This window comes from Manacus candei, unplaced genomic scaffold, assembly GCF_025592945.1.
Source record: "Manacus candei isolate 608988 ecotype Guabito, Panama unplaced genomic scaffold, ASM2559294v1 h1tg000055l, whole genome shotgun sequence".
NCBI lineage: Eukaryota > Metazoa > Chordata > Aves > Passeriformes > Pipridae > Manacus > Manacus candei.
The window spans coordinates 886,956-908,063 of record NW_026138103.1 but is presented as its reverse complement, the minus strand read 5'-3'; the positions used below and the strand labels follow the sequence as shown (position 1 = coordinate 908,063).

At 51.3% G+C, this 21,108-nt stretch overlaps 1 protein-coding gene across 1 annotated transcript in view; it reads left to right on the top strand.

The window, feature by feature from the left end:
- LOC127477582 (hydrocephalus-inducing protein homolog) overlaps window positions 1–21,108 on the top strand; it is a 152,746-nt gene that overhangs the window by 32,063 nt on the left and 99,575 nt on the right. Inside the window, exon 4 of the mRNA XM_051802083.1 lies at window positions 18,360–18,431. Coding sequence (XP_051658043.1) covers window positions 18,360–18,431 — 72 coding nt within the window. The remainder of the gene's footprint in view (window positions 1–18,359; window positions 18,432–21,108) is intronic.

The window sequence follows — 21,108 nt, the reverse complement described above, 5'->3', positions numbered from 1 at the left end:
CTGGTTGGGTTCAGAGCTGGTGGAAGGAAGAAGGGTGTGGATCCCAGCTGGGGTTTTCCCACACGGAGGATTTAGCTCCAGCAGAGGCGGGTGATGCAGCTGGGGCAGGGCTGCATGTTACAGTCTCCATGTGAAAATGCAGGATGGGTGCAAGGTATGGAAACAATGGTCCTGGAGGGCAAATCTTTGGCTTGATCCGTAGGGGAACTACTGTGCTAGCAGTGTCACCTGCGTGCACGTTTGTTAGGAGGGACCTAGGGCTGGCTTTAAAATCCAGTCTGGGCTGGTGTGCTGTATCCTGCTGATAAGCAGGGAAGGAGCTGCTTCTGGGAAGCAGTGCTGCCAGTGCCCAGCAGGCTGGGGGACAGGTGCCATGTCCCTTCCAGGGGCAAGGCTGTGCCCATTGGGGTGGAAGGTGCCTGCTCGCTCCTCACAGCCCTGCTGAGCCATCTGTCCCCTCTGCAGGTAAAAAGGGTGCTGAGGCCAAGAAAACCCAGCCCAGCCCTGGGGACAAAGCCAGCCAGAAGACCCTCAGTGCTGGACACCAGAGCGCTTCAGCAACCAAGGATAAGGCATCTGACAAACCCCAGGCAAGATTTTCAGTGCCCTCCAAGGTGAAACATGATCTGCACTGGTTAATGCCTGGGACCTTCCTGTTGCCATTGAGATGGGAAGGGGCTGCTTACAGTGGAGGCTCCCTGTCACCAAGGGCCTGGTGCAAGGTCTACAGTGCCAAGGGCCAGCTGGGCATGGCTTGGGGTGGGAATGTGCTCTGGCAGAAAAGCACCATTGGTTCTTAATGGTTTGTGGGCAAAGTGCATTCCTGGCTGACTTGGCTGCAGGTGGCGAGCAAAGCTGTGGGAGGCTGTGCCGGGGGCTTGCAAGCTTGGGTCTCTGCTGGCCAAGGGACGGGCCCTCCAGGGCCTGCACTGCAGGGTTGCCCTTGTCTCCGCTAGCGAGGAAGCCCAGATGTGAGCCCAGCACTGGGAACTGTCCAGGGCTTTCTGCAGGGGTTTATTTTCCTTACCATGCTCCACATTGCAGATGGCAGCCGTTTCCTGCGCCACCGCTCCTGCACCACAGCGACTGACCATCCTCACCAGGACAGGGAGAAAGGAGGAAAAGAGGAAGTGTTGGAGCTGTGTGCTGCCCGAGGAATTGCTGGTGGAAATCATCTCTGAACGGCTGCAGGTACGTGGCGTGGGGGAAAGGGAGACATTCCTGCTCCAGAGAGACAGGCAGTGAGGTACAGCTCGGAGAGGAGGAGGAGGAGGTCTGTGCCTGCTGCTGGAGGATCCTGTGCCGCATGAGGGATCCTTGGGGGAAGGTGCAGATGCCCTAAGTTGGCAGATCCAAGCTGGTCGTAGCTAATGCACTTGGAATGACAGTGACTGGTGTCCTGAGACATCTGCATTTACTGACCCGCTGCGAGCCCAACGTGTGCGATGGCTGACTCGCTGTTCCTGTTTGTCTCTCCTGGCAGCTGAGTGACTGCTACAAGGGAGTGGTGTTTGATGGCCTGGAGACCCTCTTTGCGAGCAGCCTGGCATCTTCTCTCCTGTGCGTGCTCAAAGCTGTCAGCAATCGCCCTCATATCCACGTTGTGAACATCTTCCAGGATTCTGAGTTTTGGAAAGGCAGGCAGATAGCTGCAAGAGAGAAGAGGGCAGCTACAAAAGAGCAGAAAGGTGAGATATCTCCACCCCTCTCAAATCTCTCTCAAGCCCTCAACCTTAGCTGTGTGTATCTGGGTTTGCAGCAGAGCTTGTAAGAAATCTTTTTATTGATCCTTCCACCTTCTGCCTCAGTGTAGCCAGCACTCAGCTCACAGCTTCTTTACATACAGCAGAGCTGAGGCTGTAAGACTCACCTTAATCTCCATCATTAAAGCTTGGGTGCTTCTTCACCCTTCTTCACCAAACCTGCAGGATTGTGGTGTGGGCTGGTGTGGGACACAGCTGTGCTGGCTTGCTTTCACCCCAGTCCTGCTCTAGATGAAGTCCTTGCAGTGCTGATGTGTCAGGGCTTTCCTTAGGGTGGAGCACCATCCATAAAAGCTTAAGCTGCCCTTCAGCTGCAGCAGCAGGTGAATTTGGGAGAAGCTCTGGCCCAGCAGGGCAGCCCAGCTCAGGAGGATGCACAGGAAGAGTGTGGAGCTGGGAGGGGAAGCTGCTTAAAGTGAGCCTGTGTTTCAGCACTTCTCTCAGCCCAGGCTGATGTTTGTTGCACTGGGAGGAGATGGCCAGGGCTGCTTCAAATCAGTTCCCAGGACAGACAGCACGAGTGTGGCCTGGTCACAGCTGTGTTCCAGCAGGAAACCTGGTGAATCAGAGCCTGATTTGCAGGAGGGGACTTCCTGCAGCCTTTGCTTTCTGATTGCTATGATTATTCTCATTAATGAGCAGGCACAGCCCAGGGAGAAGGGGGCTGAAGGAGCCAAGTAAGCATTGGAGGAGGGATAAGTAGGTGTTAGCAATTTATGGGCAGGTTTAAACTGGGAAACCAAGAGAGGGGGGGCTTCAGTCATCCCTGCAGAGAGATGGTGGATCAGCCTTTGGCAGCGTGCTGGAGGTGTCCGGGTGGGTCTCAGGGGAGAAGCTGCACAGTTGATACCTTCTGATGGCAAGGCTGAGGTTTGGCTGGCCCAGGAGGTCGCCTCCCAGCCTTCCTCACTTGGGATGTTCCCAAGCTGTCTGGGTTGAGGAAGGTCCACGGAGATGGTCTGACAGTTCTGCCTGGCCTCAGGGTCGAGGAGTGAAGGGCGAAGCCAGCTGGGATTACAGCGAGCCCAGGTTTCTGGTGGAGACCCTCAGGGGTGTTTTCTCTTTGGCTTGCAGAAGGGAGCTGGAGCGGCTGGCTCGAGAGCATAAGGAAAGCAAAAAGGCGTCATCACGAGCCTCAGAGAAGCAAGATGGCCAGCAGGTTGGGAAGAGCTGCTGCCCGAGGGATGGACTCACGCCGGAGAGGTCCATCAAGGACTGTCTCCCGTGGGAGGGACCCCACGGGAGCAGGGGAAGGACTCCAACTCCTCTCCCTGAGCAGCGGCAGAAACAACAACTGACCGTGACCCCCATTCCCATCCCCTCCCATCTCCCTGCTGGGGGGGAGGAGGGAGAACATAGAAGGAAAGGGGGGGGAAGGTGTTTTTAAGACTGTTTTATTTCTCACTCTTTGGCTCTTATCCTGTTACTATTAAATATAAGTACTATCCCCACTTGGAGTCTTGTTTTGCCCGTGAAGGTGATCAGTCACTGACCTCTCCCAGCTCTTAGCTCTACTCAGGAATTCTTAGCTGTTTTTTTTCTCTGTCCTCTGTCCAGTTGCAGAGGGAGAGTGAGAGAGTGGCTTTAGTGGGTACCTGGTATCTGGCCAGGGTCAACCCATTACAAGAATATAAAAAGAAGTAATTTTTTTGGTCTTGTTCTGATGCAGTTAAGGAGCTGGAAAACCAAGACTGGTGCAGGGAGGTCCAAAGCATGGCTTTGGGTCTGGATGATGGAGACATCACATTTAGAGGGAGACAGACTCTGCTGTTGCTTTCCTAGACTTTGTCCCAGCTTAATGGTGTTTTTCCACCCACAGCAGCATTGCTGGGAGATGTTGCAGTGGCACATCCCCCCTTCTCTGCCAGGGCAGCATCTTGGCCCTTCCCACCCCACCATGGATTTTCCATTCCTGTGGCAGGGACTTGTCCCCACCTGCTATCCCAATGGGAAATGCAACTCCTGGGGGTGGCTTTCATGGTTCCACCACAGGCTGGCACAGATTCTGATCCAGCTTTGAGAAATTGTGTGGTCTACGTGTTCTGGATAAAGCTGTCCCACCTTTGCACGTTCTGACCCAAGAGAGTTTCGGTGGCCAGTTCGTGTATCAAAAGCACTCGGTACTAAAATGTACCAAGTTGCACCTGTGGACAAATCTGCAGGAGCTCAATGCCCTGCGTACCCACACAGGCTTTTCTGTCTCGAATCCTGCTCATTGCGTGCCTGAGACTGGATTTATTTCAGCAGCTAAATGGTTCACTGGAGGACTAATTGGCTCTGAGAGCTCCAGTCCTTTGTGACAGATTATTAACCTTTCCCCCTTCATTATAAAACCATGAACTGTAGAGAAATCAAATAGCACAGGGCCCCTGCGCCGAGCCCGTCAGTGCTCCCGGCTCGGTGTTCAGCACAGAAAGTCCCTTTTATAGTTGGGAAGCAGAGGGAGAAAATTCTGGAAGCGTGAGAACGCGGCGATAGCTGGGATGAAGTGGGAGCCCTTAGGAAAGGACTGGGAGGTACTGGGATAAACTGGGAGCCCCGGGGAAGGAACCGCCATTTGCGTAGCGCTGAGGGCAGGGCGCTTACGCCATTTGCGTAGCCTAACGCAGTTTTCGTAGCGCCGCTCCCTTGCCGTTACCGGCACCCCCTTTACGGCGTTTGCGTAGGGCTGTGGGCAGCGGCGTTAGGAGGGGACTGGGATGGACTGGGAGCCCTTAGGGAGGGACTGGGACAAAGCGGGAGCCCTTTGGAGAGGACTGGGATGAAGTGAGAAAGGTCCGCGAGCCCTCAGGAAGCCACCGTGGCCCTCCCGCCATTTGCGTAGTGCTGAGGGCAGGGCCCTTGCGCCACTTGCGTAACTTGCGTAGCTTTACGACACTGACGTAACTCCCCCATTGCCATTACCGGCTCCCTCCTTACGCTGTTTGCGTAGCGCCGCAGGATTGCTGGCCCCCTTACGCAATTTGCGTAGCGCCGCTCCATTGCCGGGGGTGTCCAAAAGCTCCTCCAAAAGTCAGTTTATGGCTTTGCAGAGGGCTCTCGGGAGTCACCGAGGGGCTGAATGTAAAGAGAGAAAAATTAAATCTTTAGGGGGAAGAAAACATATAACAATTGCATGTCTGTGTTCCCGAGGAGCCGTGGGTGTTTTTAGGCAGCTGCCTGCAGAGGCCATCGCCATTTCGTGAGGTGGCATTAATGCAGCGGGAGGAGACTTGTTCTGCTGTTCACAGAAATTCGGATTTTAAGGTTTTTCTCCTTGGTTTAAGCTTCTTCATTCTTCCTTTGCTCTATTTCAGAGCAAAGGCTTTCATTTTTAAACTTAAGGGGGAAAAAGTATTAACAACAAGTGAGGAAAACTAGGGGGAAAGGGAAAAGTTTTTCTGAAAGGATTACAATGTGCAAGCAAAATCAGTTCTCTCTCCAGGAGACAAAAAATATTAGAGGTGTAAATTGGCTCCAAAAATGCCCCCAGGGGCATAGGGAGGATAATCAGGATGACATCCTGGCTGAGCACTCAGCATCCGGGGCATGGCCCAGGTGTGCAGGGAAAATGCAGCTCATCAGGCATGTGTTAAACAGAGAATTTGGTTCTGGTATAAAAAGATGCCTGACTGGTCTGTGCACACACCAAACCAGCCCTTTGTGACTTGCACGGGCCGACTTGACTTCCAGGTTTTGAAACACTAGTTTTGATCTAAAAGCCCAGACAATTGCTAGTGCTGCAGAATTTCTTGTTTGATGCAAGGAGAAAACAGGGATTGTGGCAGGAGCGAGGTCAGGCAGATCCCCTTCAGTGCAAAACTCCTGGAGGGAGCTGCAGCATTTCTGTTAAGGGCCTTCTGTGTTGGAGTTGACTTCTTCCACTCTGGGACCTTTCACTTGCAAAGTACATTATGGGGCTCCTTTGTTTAACAAGTCTCTGGGAGCTGTGAGAGAGAGAATTAATGCTGGCATTTGGAAAGACAAGGGATAGTGCTGCATTGGATTTGGGTTTCATGTCATTATTTTCTGGGTCCAGAGTCAGAAAAAGCTGCTCATTTCCTTTTCATGCAGCTGTACTGTTTTCTCCTGACTTCCTGAGGAGGCAGAGCTGATGAAATTGTGCTGTAGGAGGCCTGAAGCTTTTGATCTGATGTTCGGCTTCAACAAATTTCACTTGTGGAGTTTCTGCACTTTGGGGGAGGTTGCAGGTTATAGAAATGAATTAGTGCATCTGCTAAAGGAAGAGGAGTATTAGTCATATTTAAAACCAAGACTAAGTCAGATTCCTCCACATTGGCTGCAGCTGAATTTTGCAAGGTTTCTGATCTCCTTGCTCTGGCTGTGCAGGTGTTTCCTTTTCAAGCCTGTCACCTGCAAAGACTTCTCTGAGACAGTGATTTCTTCATGACAGAAAAGCAATGTAGAGAAACCTCTTTGCTGCCCCAAGATCATTATTTTCTTGATTGCCCTCTTGTACTCTGCTGAGGTTCCATTACATCTGCAGGTCAAATGTAACCTGACTGCAGCACTGATCACATAGAGCAATAAATATAGTACAGAGCTTTAGTGTGAACTTCATGCCCATCCTTGGTTTGTTTGTGTAAGACTGTGTATTATACAGACAATATAAAGCATAAAATAGTTTTCATATATAGAAATTACTTTTCCAGCACATACTAATGTGCCTTTCATAACCTCCTAATCAGGTTATGTTTTCTCCTAAACTTAGTTCCTCTTTATGACCAACAGTTGAGTCGACTTCAACTTCATTTTTGGTTCCAATTTTCATTCTGTTCAGTGTGTGTATATATATGTATACACAAGAAGATAGTCCTTTATTAATCTTTTGAGCAAAACACTTTTCATTCGTGCAGCAAAAGTCCTGTCTCTGAATGTTCATTATCAGCACCTGATGTGCTGCCTGGAGCACAATATCCTAATAACTGGAGTTTAAGGGAAAAAAAAGGCCATTTATTAAAGTTACAGTGTTTCATTTTTGTGCATGTTCTGATTCAGAATTATTCAAGCATTTGACTGCTCCTACACACAGAAACTTATGTCTCCCATGCATTTTTGCACCCCAAAGTGTTCTCTGGTTTCCTTTGTCTCCCACACTACGTCAGAGTATTCAAATGCACTGTGCAGTAGCAGTAGCATGTGGCACATTACAAGAAAATTTGAGACAGTTTCTCAGTTAAATGCATTTTATTTTGACCTATTTCCTTCCACTTGAGTCTCCCATTTGGTCTCTTCATAGCCAATATTCTGTTTTATGGAAAGGTTTTAAAGTTTTCCTGAAGGAGATGAGTAAAAGGTGAAGTACCCAAGAACCTAAATTTATATTATTCCTTTTGCCATTATTATTAAAAATAGGAAAGAAGAAGAAGTGTTGGGGAAAATACAGGGAATGCTGATGCAATTATACCTACATGTGCAAAGCTACGTGCTTGCTTTTACTCTTGAAATTTAGACCTCTGCTTTCCTTCTACAGACTGGGACAGTTCGTTTCAGTTGCATTTTGCAACTACTGACATACATGTTCATTCCTAAATTCACTTCATATGCTTCCAAATCCTTAGGACAACATTCAGTTTAGGCACACCAAGAAAAACCTGGAGTGATTCCACCAACCTAAATGTAATTACTCAGTGCTGAATTAAAGGCACAGGTGTGTAACTTAAGACCCATGTGTTTGGAGTAACAAGGAGAGATCAAAATCTCAGCTTTTGTCATTAAATTCAATGTTTCTAGACCTTAATCCAAGACACATTTGTGATAGCTTCTTTTTAGATGCATTACTATTATTAAACAGTGTTTTCTTGGACTGCTCACGTTTTCTCCCAGCTCACCCTCTAACACTAATCTGTGACTAAATATTAAAAAAAAAGTGAGCTGTGAATGGTTTTAAGCTGAGACAAGATTGTCACTGTTAATGGCTTGGTCAGAGAGAGAGAGTATTTGTTTCAGCATGTAAATCTCTTTCCTGCAACGCTTAAAGCTGCTGATTCTGGAGTTTAGGAGGCCAGCATGTCCAGAGCTGCTCTAGTCCCTGGGCTGATGAGCTCTCCCAGCTGGGTAAAGCTCTGTCAGGAGCCAGTTTGTAGTGAATTGACTGCAGGCAGAAAATAGAAAAGCTCATAGGAAACATGAGCCTGACTCAGGAGCTATTTCTGTTCAGGTGACATTCTAATCCAAGCGTGGGGTGAATCACTACAGCAAAAATTGATTGGACCCCATATCTAACGAGTATTGACAAATATGAAGAAGTTTGTTCTGAGTTAGTAATATAAGGGATCTTTTATATAGATGGTGCATTACAACGGGGGGATTCAGGGCTTTGTCAGACTGTCTATAAAAATTAAAAAAATACACGTTTGTAAGATTTCAGAAGAAAAGGTACAGTTTCTCTTCCCTGCATGTGGCAATTTGCTGAAAAATGCATCATTTTGTCAACTCTTATATAGCAATATATATATATTTCTTTTCCTTCTGGAGTAGCTGCGATTCATCCTGTTCGATGGAGGGAATTCATCCCGTTTCCGAGGCCAACGGGAGGAGCGAGCGGGCGGCCATGTTGTGCGGGGGGCGGGGAGGGAGGAGCCGAGATGGCGGCGGCTCCCTCACACGCCCGGCACAAGATGGCCGGGGAGCAGCGGCAGCTCCCGCACGGCTCCCGGGCGCGCTGCCCGCCGCTCGCTCGGGGGACACCCGGCCGGCGCCCCGGGTGCAGCGCTCGAGGGCCGAGTCGGGCCCGGCACTCTGGGGGCGAGCGGGGCTGCCGAGAGGGGCTGGGACGGGCGGGCAGCAATGGCGCCGGGGCTGCGAGCGCTGCCCGCGCCGCTCCCTCGCCGGGCGGGCGCGGGGCCGCCCTTGGCCGCGGGAAGGGCGAGCATCGGAGCAGCGCCCCGTCCTCGGGGCCCCCGGTGCCGGCCAGCGGGCTGCTGTTCGCCAGGTAAGTGCCGCGCTCCTCCTTGTCCTTTGTCCTTGGGAGGGAAACCAAAATGTCCTCGGAGCCGGGAGGGGAAGGGGGCGCTGCCTCTGCCGGCCCCCCCTCCCAGCCCTCGCCGCTCGCTGAGGGGACCCGCGGGAACTCTCGGGGACCCCCGGCCGTGTCCTGCCCGTGGGGGGTGAGGGGGAGCGGCGGGACCGGGGGAGCCCCGGTGCCCCTCGGCGGCTGCGGCGCTGCCGTCCCGGCCCTGCAGCACCCGCGGGGGCCGCACGGCCCGGCCCCGATGCAGCACCGAGGGGGCAGCGGCGGGTTTTGGGTCCCCGGTGCGGCCCCGGGCACAGGGGGGGCACTACGGGAAGCAAAGGTAGTTACTTAACTATGAGTTACAGGATAAGGAAACGGAGGAGTTTGTGTGTTACGTGGAAAGCTTTTAAAAACGTTTCTTGGGTGTCAGGTTTGGTTTTAGTGTTCAGTTGATGCGTTTTTCAGAGACTTGACATCCAGAGCAATGGGCTCTTGAGGGTTTCCACCTTCACTTGAACAAAGTGTGATTGTTTTGCAATTGCCCACGAAAGCTGAGAAGGAAGAAGTTGAAAAATGTCAGCACTTGTGTTGCCCTGTAAAGAGGAAAACTGAGACCTTTTGAATTTCAGTCAAGGAAACCATTTCTCAAATGACTCTTGTGCCAAGAGCAAGCTGGTGGGAATAGACAGCAGGGAGTCCAAATCACCTGGTTTAGAGGTTGTGAGATGGGATTTGGTGCTCAGGGGTTGATACCCCTGTGCTAGCAAATGCCTGTTTGCTGTCCCTGTGCCTGTGTTCCCCTGAGGGCAGAAACTGGCAGCAGGGTGGCTGCAGGAATGCCCAGCAGTCTGGCTTGCCTGCACTGGCAGCTGCCTGGCCACAATCACCAGGCAGCAAGAGCCCCCAGGACAATGTGCTGGTTTGCCTTCAGGTAGCACATTCTCCCTCTAGAACAGGGCTGCGTGGCTGTGTGCAGGCAGAAGCAGGCAGATTCTCTGGGCTTGTTGAAATGAGGATGACTTGGTTCAGGTGTTGTATCTCCATACTGCTGGTGCCTGACCTTCCTTCCCAGCAGGCACTGCCCTACTGCCTCTGGCCGAGCTGCTTTGCCCAGGCAGAGGGATCCAAGTTCACCCTTGTGTAGCCTGTGTTTGAACCTCCAGAGCTAAAAGTCCTTTGGGAAAGTGGTCAAGGAAGGCTGTCACCAGGGCACACCCAGGTCTCCTCCTGTTTGCACAAGCGGCAAAATCACCATTTTGTGTCTTTCCTGCAGGTTACTCGGCTGGTGAAGGTCACCATGGACAGCTCACCTTATTTCAAGTTGGTCGGCCCCGATGGTGTGTGCCATCAGATCCCACCGGGCTCATTTTGCACTATAAACCTCCTTTTCACCCCTGAGGGGAGCAAGGTGAGTTTGGAGGAACGTTCTCTCTAAAGCCAGGGCGTTTGTTGCACACTGGTTATAGCCCAGCCCGTGCTGTGAGGTCGGCTCTGGGCTGGGGGCAGGCAGCCTGGAGCTGGTCACACCTTGGCACAGCGTGGTGCTGCCAGGCCCTGCAGCTGGGCCTAGAGGGCTGTGCTTTCCCTCTGTGCCTGTTCTTGAACGTTCACGGGGGAAGAGGCAGATGGAACAACAGGGAAATGACAGGGAGGGGTGTTGAGGTTTAGCCATCTCTAGGTTCAGTGGAAGGGATTTAAATATGGAAAATACCAGAGGAACAAAAAGATGATCCAGAGAGCTTTATTCTTTCCCAATGGAATGGAGCAAAACTGATGCTTTTTCACATGCTCTGTTCTCCAGCCTTTATTAGTATGAATTAGTGGTCGTTTTTGGGGTGGGAGAGGTCAATTCATGCCCACAAAGGGTCATAGAAAACAGCCCTTTTTCTTCTGCCATGAGGATGGCACTCAATGCCCTCAATGCTGTGCCAGTCTCTTTTCCTGCAGGATCATTTCCACCAGCTTGTCTGCAGCAGTGAAAGGGAAAAGGTCTCTGTGCCAATCCGGGCCATTGGTGCCTGCCCAGTCTTGGACTTCCCTGCCCAGCTGGACTTCTCGCCGTGTCCAGTCAACCACAGCACCCAGAAGACTCTGCTGGTTCACAACACCGGGAACCTGGAAGCCTGTTACAGCCTCAGCACTGAGAGGTAAAACAGCTCATCTGTCTTAGTGCAAAACACCTTTGGGTGATGGCAGAGTTGGGAAAGAGTATCCCAAAGGAACCAGAGCATCCGAGCTGCTGCACTGCAGCCACAGCTGGAAAGGGGCAGGACGTGTGGGGTCTGCTGTTGCTTCTAGTGTTTTAAGCAGGATGCAAGCCCTGAGCTTTGTCTCTCCCAGATTTCCTGGGGACTGCTGGAACACGTTAGTGGTTGGTCTGCACCCTCCTGAGCACCACCACCTTCTGAAATGGCTGCCTCCCACTGTCAGCCAATAAACCCATTCTCCAGGAGGCCTCGAGCGTGTGGCACATCAGGGGGCCCCTCATCAGATGCCCAACGTGAGCTGTGTTGTGAACAGCCCATGCTGTTCCTGTTAGTCAAAGCTGATCTGATTTCCCTTGTCAGCTGAGGGCATCAGTCATCTCTTCTGTTTCATGAGGAACCTTTGAAAGCCAGTCTAAATTTTCAAGCAGATTTCATTCCGATTTCTTTTAAAATACTCTGAAGTTCCCGTGTTTCTGCTTTGTTTTCCATTTATTTTGCTCTGTGTTAATTTTTTGTCAAACTATCATTCATTCTTCCTTGGGAACTTTCTTCAAGGTCCTCTCATGCCTGTTGATCTACCATCTGCCCATAGGCATATGCACAGGTGTATAAGAAACAGGAGCAATTTGGGGAATATGTGAAAATGTAGGAGATGCAGGGGCTGATTTGCACTTGGGTTCTTAGTCCTGAACTTGGCTGGATCCTCTTCTGAGAAATTGAAAATAGGAAGATGCCTTCTTTCTCAGGCATCCCCTGAAGTCAGCACCAGGAGTCTTATTCCCCATCCAGCCATCTGAGGGCAGGAGTATATCGACATGGGGCAGGAGTAGGAAGGGAACAGGAGGGAAGGTAGCACTCATGAGTTGCCCCTTAACTAGTAACTTCTCTGTTCTGGCAAAAGAACAGGAAAAAAATTCCGTGCCTTTCCCACCCCAGGCAATGAACGCCCGAGCCCCAGCAGAGCCCTGCAGCAGTCCTGGCATCCCCATCAGGGCAGATGCAGGAGCACAGAGAGTAATCCAGCTCTGGGGCTGGTGGGGCTTGTCTTTCCTCCTCTCTCTCCAAAGTCTCAGGCCCAGCACAAAAACATTGCTGACCCAAGCCTTCTCCATTAGCCAGTAGTGATGTTCTCACTGGTGGTAATGGGACCAGGTCAGGCCCCTAATTGCAGCAGTAGCTCCTTATAAGGAGCAGAAAGGGCAGCAATTCCATCAGCTGTCACCACTGACAGGAAATAGTTCAGTTTGCACAGGGCTCCAGTTGTTCTTCTTATTTATTTTTTTTTTTGTGTTGCATTCTCTAATCATTATCAGAATCCCCAGGAAATGTTTTTAAGGTGACAAATTAACCATCAGCAAGCACTAAACTTTTGTTTTCTCAGTGGGGCTGTAGGAAGAGCACAAAGCCCAGCAGCCCCTGGGCAGAACTGTTCCTTTCACCTGAGCTGTCCTGAAGCACTAAAGCACTGATTTTTGTGTCTGTCAGGCAAGAGCTGTTTACCTGGTGACAAAGCCAAATTGCTCCTGTTAAATCCAAACTGCACCAACACATTTGCCTAATGATTTCCCTTGTTTCTCTGGTGGGCCAAGCAAACAGTTACCAGCCTGGATGATGCTCCAGAATCCCAGACTGCATGGCTGGGGAATACACAGAAACCTCCTGTTCAGCTCCCTTGATGAGCTGCTCTTAATGGCACTTCATTTAGCTGGGATTGAATCCTTCAGGCTGTAAACAGGACCCTCCTTTTGGGTATTGTGTCCAGGTCACTGTATTGCTCCAATTTGCAGTTGCACTCCTTCAGAGTTTTCATTGTTCCTTTTCTTCCAGCAGCTTTCATTGAAATGTGATAAAAGGTGCCCTTTCTTAGGCTAAACCAGGATGTTTACAAGGGGAAAAACAACCCCAAACAACCACACTGCAAATTAAACTCATTATTCTCTGGTCTTCAAGGAAGACTTTATTCTCCTTCTTGATTCCTGGGCTGTAATCTCACAGGACAGGGAGTGCCCTGCCATTTGAGGTTTATAGGGAACCAGAAAAGAGACATTCCCCAGGCAGTCAGTGTCATGCAAATAGCTCTTAACCCTCTCTGTGCTCTTCCCAAACCATTCTCTGCTGGGACTGCTGGCAGTCGGACCCTTGAGCCTCCATGCAGAGTATGGGGGAGATGAGTTCATTTCATCCAACAGGATTTTCTGAGGGCTGCATCTCCTCCAAAGAGAGTCAGTAGCTGTTTCTGATGCTGTGTGTTCTGTCTGTCTTCTGCTGACTGTGGTTGCTTTGCTCCTCGCTTGCACAAGTCAGCTGAAGTGAACCAGACTGCAAGTATCGTCCCCAAACCTCCCCCAAGAGTCCTGATCTCTCTCTTGGTCTTGCAGCCCTTTCACTGCCAGCCCAGCCACGGGAACCCTCGATGTTGGTGAAGCCAAGCAAGTGACAGTGGAATATCACCCGCTGCAGACCGGGCACCATTGCACATCCCTGGCAGTGCACTGCGACAGAGGTGAGTGCTGGGCACTGCACGGGGCACTCACCCCGCGTCCTTCCCAACAGCAGAGCCCTTTCTAAGCAGAATAACGTTAGACTTGCTCTGCAAACTACTTGTAGAGCTGTTCCTTTCAAAGCCTCCGTGTGTTTCAGTGCTCACAAGTGAGCAGAGAAGGGGCCAAGGCTGAGTCTGCCCCTGTCCTGGATGTGCTGTGTTGCTGTGTGCTGGTCCATCCCTGGGGGGACCCTGGTGCCAGCATGGTGTCCTCCATCCTGCACCCCCACCCCAGTCCTCTACCAGCACTCCCCACTGTCCCAGCCACCTGAATTCCCCCTCCAGCAGCACCGCCCCGTCCCAGCTTCACCGCAACGAAAAGTGCAAACTAGTTAGTGTTTAGGGGGTTGATAAAGTGGATAAAGCCCTCAAACAGGGATGAGATTTTTGGAATCCTGTTTTGCTGGGAGTTGCTGAGTGGAGGAAGGAGGAACCTTGATTCTCCACTGCAGTGTGGATGTGCAGGGCTGAAGTTGTGTTCCTGGACAGTGCTGTCTGTGACGTGTGAGCTTTCCATCCAACTCTCTCCAACGCCATGTGTCTCTTGCTCACCTCTGTCCCCTAAGCTGCTTCTCTGTTGTCTTGCCACAGACCCCTTTTCTATGTTGTCCTTTACACATACATGTCATTTCTGTCTAAGAACATTTTCAGGCCCTCGGGTTCCTGTTGGATGACAAACCGTGACAAATTGTCCCTTATTCCCATTTCCCAGGCCATTCATGCTCTCCCAACCTCTCCCACCTGTCTCCCATTCGATTTTAGGGTTGAGGAACCCCATTCAGTCTTCGTGTAAAAGCTGCTCTGTACTTTTAGTCTGTCTCTCTGCCCTTCTTTCTTTCATTTCAAATGTTTCAGCTTGGTGTTTGAGATCAGAATAATATCAAATATTTCTAGACTGATGTGGCCATGGGTTTGGACAGGGAGCGGGATTGGGAGAGGCAGGAGCCCCGTGGGGTGCCTTCAGGAGCCCCTGGGCTGTGACTGAGTGGGGCTCCTTAGAGTCACCCGAATGAATTTGATGCAGAATTGCCTGGGATCTGAGTGGGTCACCTGAGCACACCTGACAAATCTCACTGTAAATACTGTCACCTGGGGACAAATCTCTACAAACCCACCCAGAAATCAGGTGCTTAAGGTGGTGTCCAGGACATCCTCACACTGTACCCACGGAGCTGTTGGGATTTGATAAATGTACTGATCCATGGAATTACTTATCCAGCTAAAAGCTGGACACTTTCTGCTGTTACCTGTGGTTTGCTCTGCTCCTTGTAATTCCATCAGCAAGGGAGCTGAGCAAAGACTCCTCTTTGCTTTATTCCAGGTGAGGATACCCACACCAGACTTCTTGGAAAAGCTAAGGACTTCAACATCGGGCTGGACAAGTACTCTCTGGAACTTGTCAAGCCACAGAACCACGGCCATCCACAACAGAAGTAACATCACAACCTGATTCCAGTGGAAGGCTTTTGCTACTGAGGCAGAGGAGTATCCACAGAAGATCAGGTTTGTCTGAAAGATGCAGTGACATGCACTGCCCAAGGGTAAAACTAACTAATGGCCTCAGGGGGTGCTTGTGCTTTTGAGTGCTTTAGGGTGTTAGGAACAAGTAGGTGTTCCTGCAGAGTTTGCAGGGCAGTCACAGCTCGCAGTAAGAAGCGACAAAGTTGTTCAGTTCTCAGCTCCGGAGAGGGGCAGTTTGCCCAGAGACAGGGGGACCAACCAGCAGCACGGGAGGATCATGTGGCCCTGTCCTCCCTTTTGAAGTGCTGTGGCCTCCACCTTGAACAATGTCAGCGACCTCCAGAGCCACCGAATCAGCACATAATGGGGGACACACAGTAGGCCTGCTGGGAAGCCTGTAACTCCAGAGTATCCCAGCCAATGGAGAAATGGGGAGGGACCTGTGCTCCGGGCAAAGGAGATAAAAGAAACTGCAACCTCCACTGAGTTGAGAGACCTCCCTGAGGTCTGTTCAGTGAACTCTCCCTTTTATTAGAGTAAAGGTTTATTTTTTCAGTTAGCTCCTCTGTCTCCTGGCCATTTATGCGAGTTACTTCTGTACAGTCCCTCATCAGCATGGGAGGCGAGAGTGGCAGTGGTTTTGCCATTCCACATACTCAGGTCTTGGTTCAGTGGTTGTCAGGGGTCCACTCTGGGGGTCCTCCGAGGCGAGTGCCCCCTAAATCAGTCGTCCTATTTGTGACCCCGCTTCTTGCACTCGGGCAGGTATTCCCTTGTTATATAACACAAGGCAGTGGAAGGTGGGGGTGCAGAGTATCAGGGCCTTCTGGCACGTCATGGGGAAATTACTGTCTGTTGATGGAGGTTGAGCAGAGGGTTGCCACCTCAGTGGCTGGATGCCCTCCTCATGCCCAGCACTGCAGGTCAGCCCTGGAGAAACATTTCTGAATGCGCTGCACAAGGAGCCAGCCATAGCCAGTAGTTTTGGGGCAGGGAGCCAGCCATAGCCAGTATTTTTGGGGCAGGGAGCCAGCCATAGCCAGTAGTTTTGGGGCAGGGAGCCAGCCATAGCCAGTAGTTTTGGGGCAGGGAGCCAGCCATAGCCAGTATTTTTGGGGCAGGGAGCCAGCCATAGCCAGTAGTTTTGGGGCAGGGAGCCAGCCATAGCCAGTATTTTTGGGGCAGGGAGCCAGCCATAGCCAGTAGTTTTGGTGCCGGTGACAGTGTTTATCCAAGGCTCTGTCTGTGTGCAGCTGGTAATATCCATGACTGTACTTCCTTTATAACTGTGTTTGAATTTGGCTGGGTGAGGGTGCTGTCCTGTTTATACTCCACTGCCTCAATTTGCTCCCTATGGAACCTTCTACTTGTCCCCCCAGTTGCCACCTGCAGGTTCTTCACGGCCAGGGGACTGGAGTCTGAGGGGGGAACAGTGATCTGCCAGCTGGGAAGCAGCTGTTCCTTTCTCATCTCTTGGTTGTGATCTTAAAACACTGGAATGATTTCTGCTGCAGCTACCAAGTAAGGGAGCAATTAACTGTGCCAAAGGTCTGCAGAGAAGGCCAAAAGGAGGAAAACAAGAAGGTGGTTCAAGGCTAGATGTCCCCCTCTCAGGGCCTCTGTTTTCATGCCTACAAAACCTTTAATGTCACTGAAGGGGTGCCATGCCTGAATTCATCAGTTGGCTTTGAAAGTGCTCTGGGATGCTCTGGTGGAAGACAGTGTAGGGAACAGGGCACACAGGGTTAGCTTATCCCTGCAGGTCCAGAAGGGAAGAAGCCAAGAGTGATGCTGGTAACCTGCAGCTGAGAGCCAGCTTCTTCTCCCCTTGCCAGGGAAGCCCTGCAGGCAGTGGGGGGGGCTCCTTGATCTTTATCTGTCTCCCCCAAGCAGCTCTGTGGTAGGAAGAGTCAGTTGAGGTCACTGGTGGGTTCTCCCTCAGTTTTGGCAGTGGCTCTGAGCCAGGAGGTTCTCTTGAGGGCTGCTGGCTTTTAAAACCTCTCCTGAGCTTGTAAGTGTGGAGTAAAAGCACCTGCCCTGCGAGTGAACGACGAGTGATCCTCTGAGCCCTTTGGGAGCCCGTGGCTCGAGCTCAGCCCCTTGCTGGGGAGCTGCTGCTGCTCCTCCCCGAGCGCTTTGCTGCTTCTGCACTTACACTCAGCTCTGCAAATCAGCGGCTTATTAAATGACCTGCTGCCTTTGTTTCTCCCTGTGGCTGCAGGCTGTGTCACAATCTGTCTCGGCCGCCCCAGGAGATAGCAAAGGCTCTTGTGATGAAGCGCTATGAGGAGCTGGACCTTTACGACCGCGAGTTGGAGAAGGAGACAGCAAAGATTGAAGCAGACCCCATGCTCTTCTCAGATGATGTTTTCACCATTGAGCCCTTGGTAAGTAATAGCTGAGAACCTCCTCCTCCCCCTCCCTGAATGAGGTCCCTCAGCAGATCCCCACCTCAGCTGTCTCGATGTGCCCTGAGAGAAGACATGGGGTTTCTGGCCAGGCTGGAGAGCATGTTGCAAAAAGCATTGCTACCCTGTGGGCTCCTGGCAGGCAGCAGGAACCTGCCTAAAGCTGAGCTCTGCTGCAAGGGCTCGACGTCAAGGGAGCTTGGTGCGTGTCCTTGCAGTGTCCAGAGGGGTCGGTTACTGTAGGAAGGGGCACAGCTTACACGTGATGTGTGGGGCTTCCCAGAGGGTGTTGGAGCACTGTCAGTTCACAGACTGACCTGAAGCGAAAAGGAGGCCAAATTCAGCCCAAGGTCATGGAAATGCCAAGCCCTCCCTGGAACCAGGACTTACAGCATGTCTGAGTCTCCCTTCCAGTGTCATCTGGGAGCCTGGACACAAGACTTGGAAATGGACTTTTTGAGTTCTATTGCACACAGGGACAGAAAATCTTTTTCTGTTTCTGCAAGCAAACCCCCATGTCCTTCCATCAACCAGAGCCCTGATTATGAGTATTGGCACAGCGTGAGATGAGGAATCCCTGCTGTCTGCGCAGTGCAAAATCCTTCCTCGTCTTGGAGTAAACCCTACAATAATCCCAGCCTCTGCTTTCTTTTAAAAAAAGTGAAACTAAGTTTTTTCTTTCCAAGGAAGGGGATCAGGTTCTCTTCTTGGTGACTCCTATAGCCCATCTAAGGCCAAGAGCCACCAGTGTCAGCACAAGAGCAGTTTCACACCACTGTAGCTGACAGCAGCAGGACGTGACCAAGCGCTTGTGTCAGAGCAGTAGGAATATTGTAGCGTGGGGGCTGATCAGCTGAGCATTAAGAGCATCCTGCGGTTGTGTTGAGCTGGTTTGGGAGTGTTGTTCACTCCTTGCTCTAAGTAAAGGCTTACAGATTGAAAAGAAGAAATGTGATACTGGAAGGTAAATGGTTTGCTGTCTCTTTCTGCTTTAGGAGGGAGAGGTTGGGCCACCTTGTTCAGCTGAAATCAAGGTGTTCTTTAAACCCCGAGAAGCCCAAGTCTACAGAAAAGTGGCCTACTGTTCCATCTCAGGTACGGCTCCTTCTCCTCTTTCTCTTACCCACACACAGTGAGGGGGAGGTGCAAATACTCTTCCAGCCCACTGAGCTCCCGTGGAAGTGCTGGGAAGGGTCCAAGGTCATCAGGGCAGTGCTGGCTCATGTCCACTGTCCCTGCAGCTTCCTGGTGGTCTCCCATGCAAGGCCAGGGCTCAGGACACTGTTCCCAGAACAATCCAAGCAGTGCATGGATAAGCTCTCATGCCACGGGTTTGCCAGTATTTCCTCAAAGGCCAAAGAGCTACACAGCAGAACAGCTTTAGGGCACAGGCACTAAGCCCCTCTAGAGCACTGACCTCCAGGATGGCTCCTCATTCCATGGATCCATCATCAGGCAGTAGGAGCTGAGGTAGAAATGTGCTCCCTGAGCCCGGATCACCTCCCACTGCCCAGACAACAGCAGACCAGAGGTGGCTGAGCCCTGCTGAGCCCAGGCTGTCTGCAGAAGGACCACCCCTGGCCAGCACCTGCTTCTCTCCCTGTGTGGGAATTGTCACCTTCTGGCTCTCAGGCTGAAGTGTGTCCAGGTGGTGGCCACTGGGCTTGCTGTGCTCAGCTTCCAGGAGTGCTGTCAAGTCCTTTTCTGGGAGCAGTTGTCATTACCCCCCACCCCGAGGTGGTGGCTTTGCTGTGCCCGCACAGGGGAGGGAACACTCACAGAGCACAGCGTGGTTCAGGTTCCCCTGTCCTTCCTCTCTGTCTCTGCATGGTGCTGCTTAGTGTTTTTCACCTTAAAGTGGGAGATGGCTGCCAGGTTTCCATCCAGGGAATACTCTGGGTTTGCCCATCTACGAGAAAGAGGTGGGAGGCCCATGGTCCTCCAGCAGCCAGGCTCCTGTTCTGGAGGGTGCTGCAATCCCCTGACCCAGCCACCCTGTTGCCTTCCTTCCTGCTCCAAGCTGATAGATGCAAATGTCATGAAACAGCTTTTTATTTAGACAGTAATTGTGCAGGGATAACTCAACAAATGCCATCTACAGTAATTACTCAGGGCTCACGCTAACAAACTCTCTTCTTGCCCACCAACTGCTGTCGTTAGAGCTGTGGAAGGAAAGCATGGATTTAAAAAGTTGCTCCCAAGGCATTCCTTGTGATGTGTGAAACTGTGCATCTCTGTTTGTTGACATGGTCAGATGAGAATCGTGTTCCAAGCCAGTCACTGAGCACGGGGACATTCTGTCAACAAGATGCTGAGTGTCAGAAAGCAGCAGAAGCTGAAGGCTTTGGCAACAAAGCCCTGTGCTGTTGGGCCACTGCCCCCCAATTTAGTTGGAAGCCAGGCAGCAATGTCCAACTCTTTGCAAGCTTTGTCCCTTCACTGAATGGGTTTCAAAGCTCCTCCAAGTGTGTGAGAAGGAAATCACAGAATCATAGAATGATAAGGGGTTGGAATGGCCCTTAAAGATCACCTAATCCCCAACCCCCCTGCCATGGGCAGGGACACCTTCCACTAGCCCAGGTTGCTCAGAGCCCCGTCCAACCTGACCTTGAACACTGCCAGGGACAGGGCAGCCACAACCTCCCTGGGCAACCTGTGCTAGGCTCTCACCACCCTCCCAGGGAAGAATTTCTTTTGTATATCTAACCTAAATGTCCTATCACTGCAGAAATCATGTTTTAAACTTGGCATTGCTTTTTCAGGGTGCAAACCGGTGGCTAAAAGGGAAACAAGCCCTAGGGGTGGGTTAGAAATTGGAAGGAGCTGGTCTCACCCATCTCAGAGTCAGGGACTAGCACTGAGGCAGCCTGGAAAAAGCAGGATAAGAGAGTAAGAATTACTCTACTGAAATGGAAATCTCTCCCCAGGCCGTGAGACCAGGCTGCCCCTGCACCTCACAGGGGAAGGCCTCGAGCCCTGCCTCCAACTCAGCTCTGAGGAACTGGACATGGGGAAAGTTTTGGTTGGAGAAGCCTACAGCTACGAGGTGAACAGCAGGGGCTGGGGTGGATCCTGATGGCTCCTGGGGCAGAGGGGAGCCTGGTGGACCTGTGGAATTTCTGGCAACTTGGGCAGTTGTGAGCAGGGAATATTTGACATACTAGTCAAATCTGGGGGGTTTCACAGAATCTGGATCCTTTTCCGGGGCCTGAAAGGTGTTGTCTGAAGGCCCAATTCCTGCTTTTTGACAACCGCCCTTGGAGATCAGCTGGGATGCTTTCTGCAAAACAACCCCTCAACACATGAAAGCAACACTGGGTCAAAAAGCTGAAGTGTTCAGAGGCTTCTGTTCCAGCCTCAGACTCAAGGCACCTTTGTGCTCGGGCTGTTCAAGAGCAGCTGGAACAAACTGGCTGCGTTTGAGCTTGAGTCCACTGCAAGAGAGAGCAACTGAAAAAGGTGGAAAATGAGGCACTGCATCATGCCAGACACTTCCAAAAGCTTTGCCATGGCAGGAAAGGACACACGGAGTTGTTTTCTTACTAAAAGATTGTGCTCTCTCTTCTTTTTTGATGCTGATACTTTAGTGTTTCTCACTATCAATATAGTAATTTCATTAGATGAGAAAAGGTGAATGAGTAGATGATACTGTTAGTGCTGTCCTAAGCAGCTACGCTGCAGGTAAACCTCAGCTCAGCATGGGATCCCCAAGTGCAATTTGTAACACAGGTAACACACGAGAGGAGAGTAGTTTTCAAGTTTCAAGGCAGAG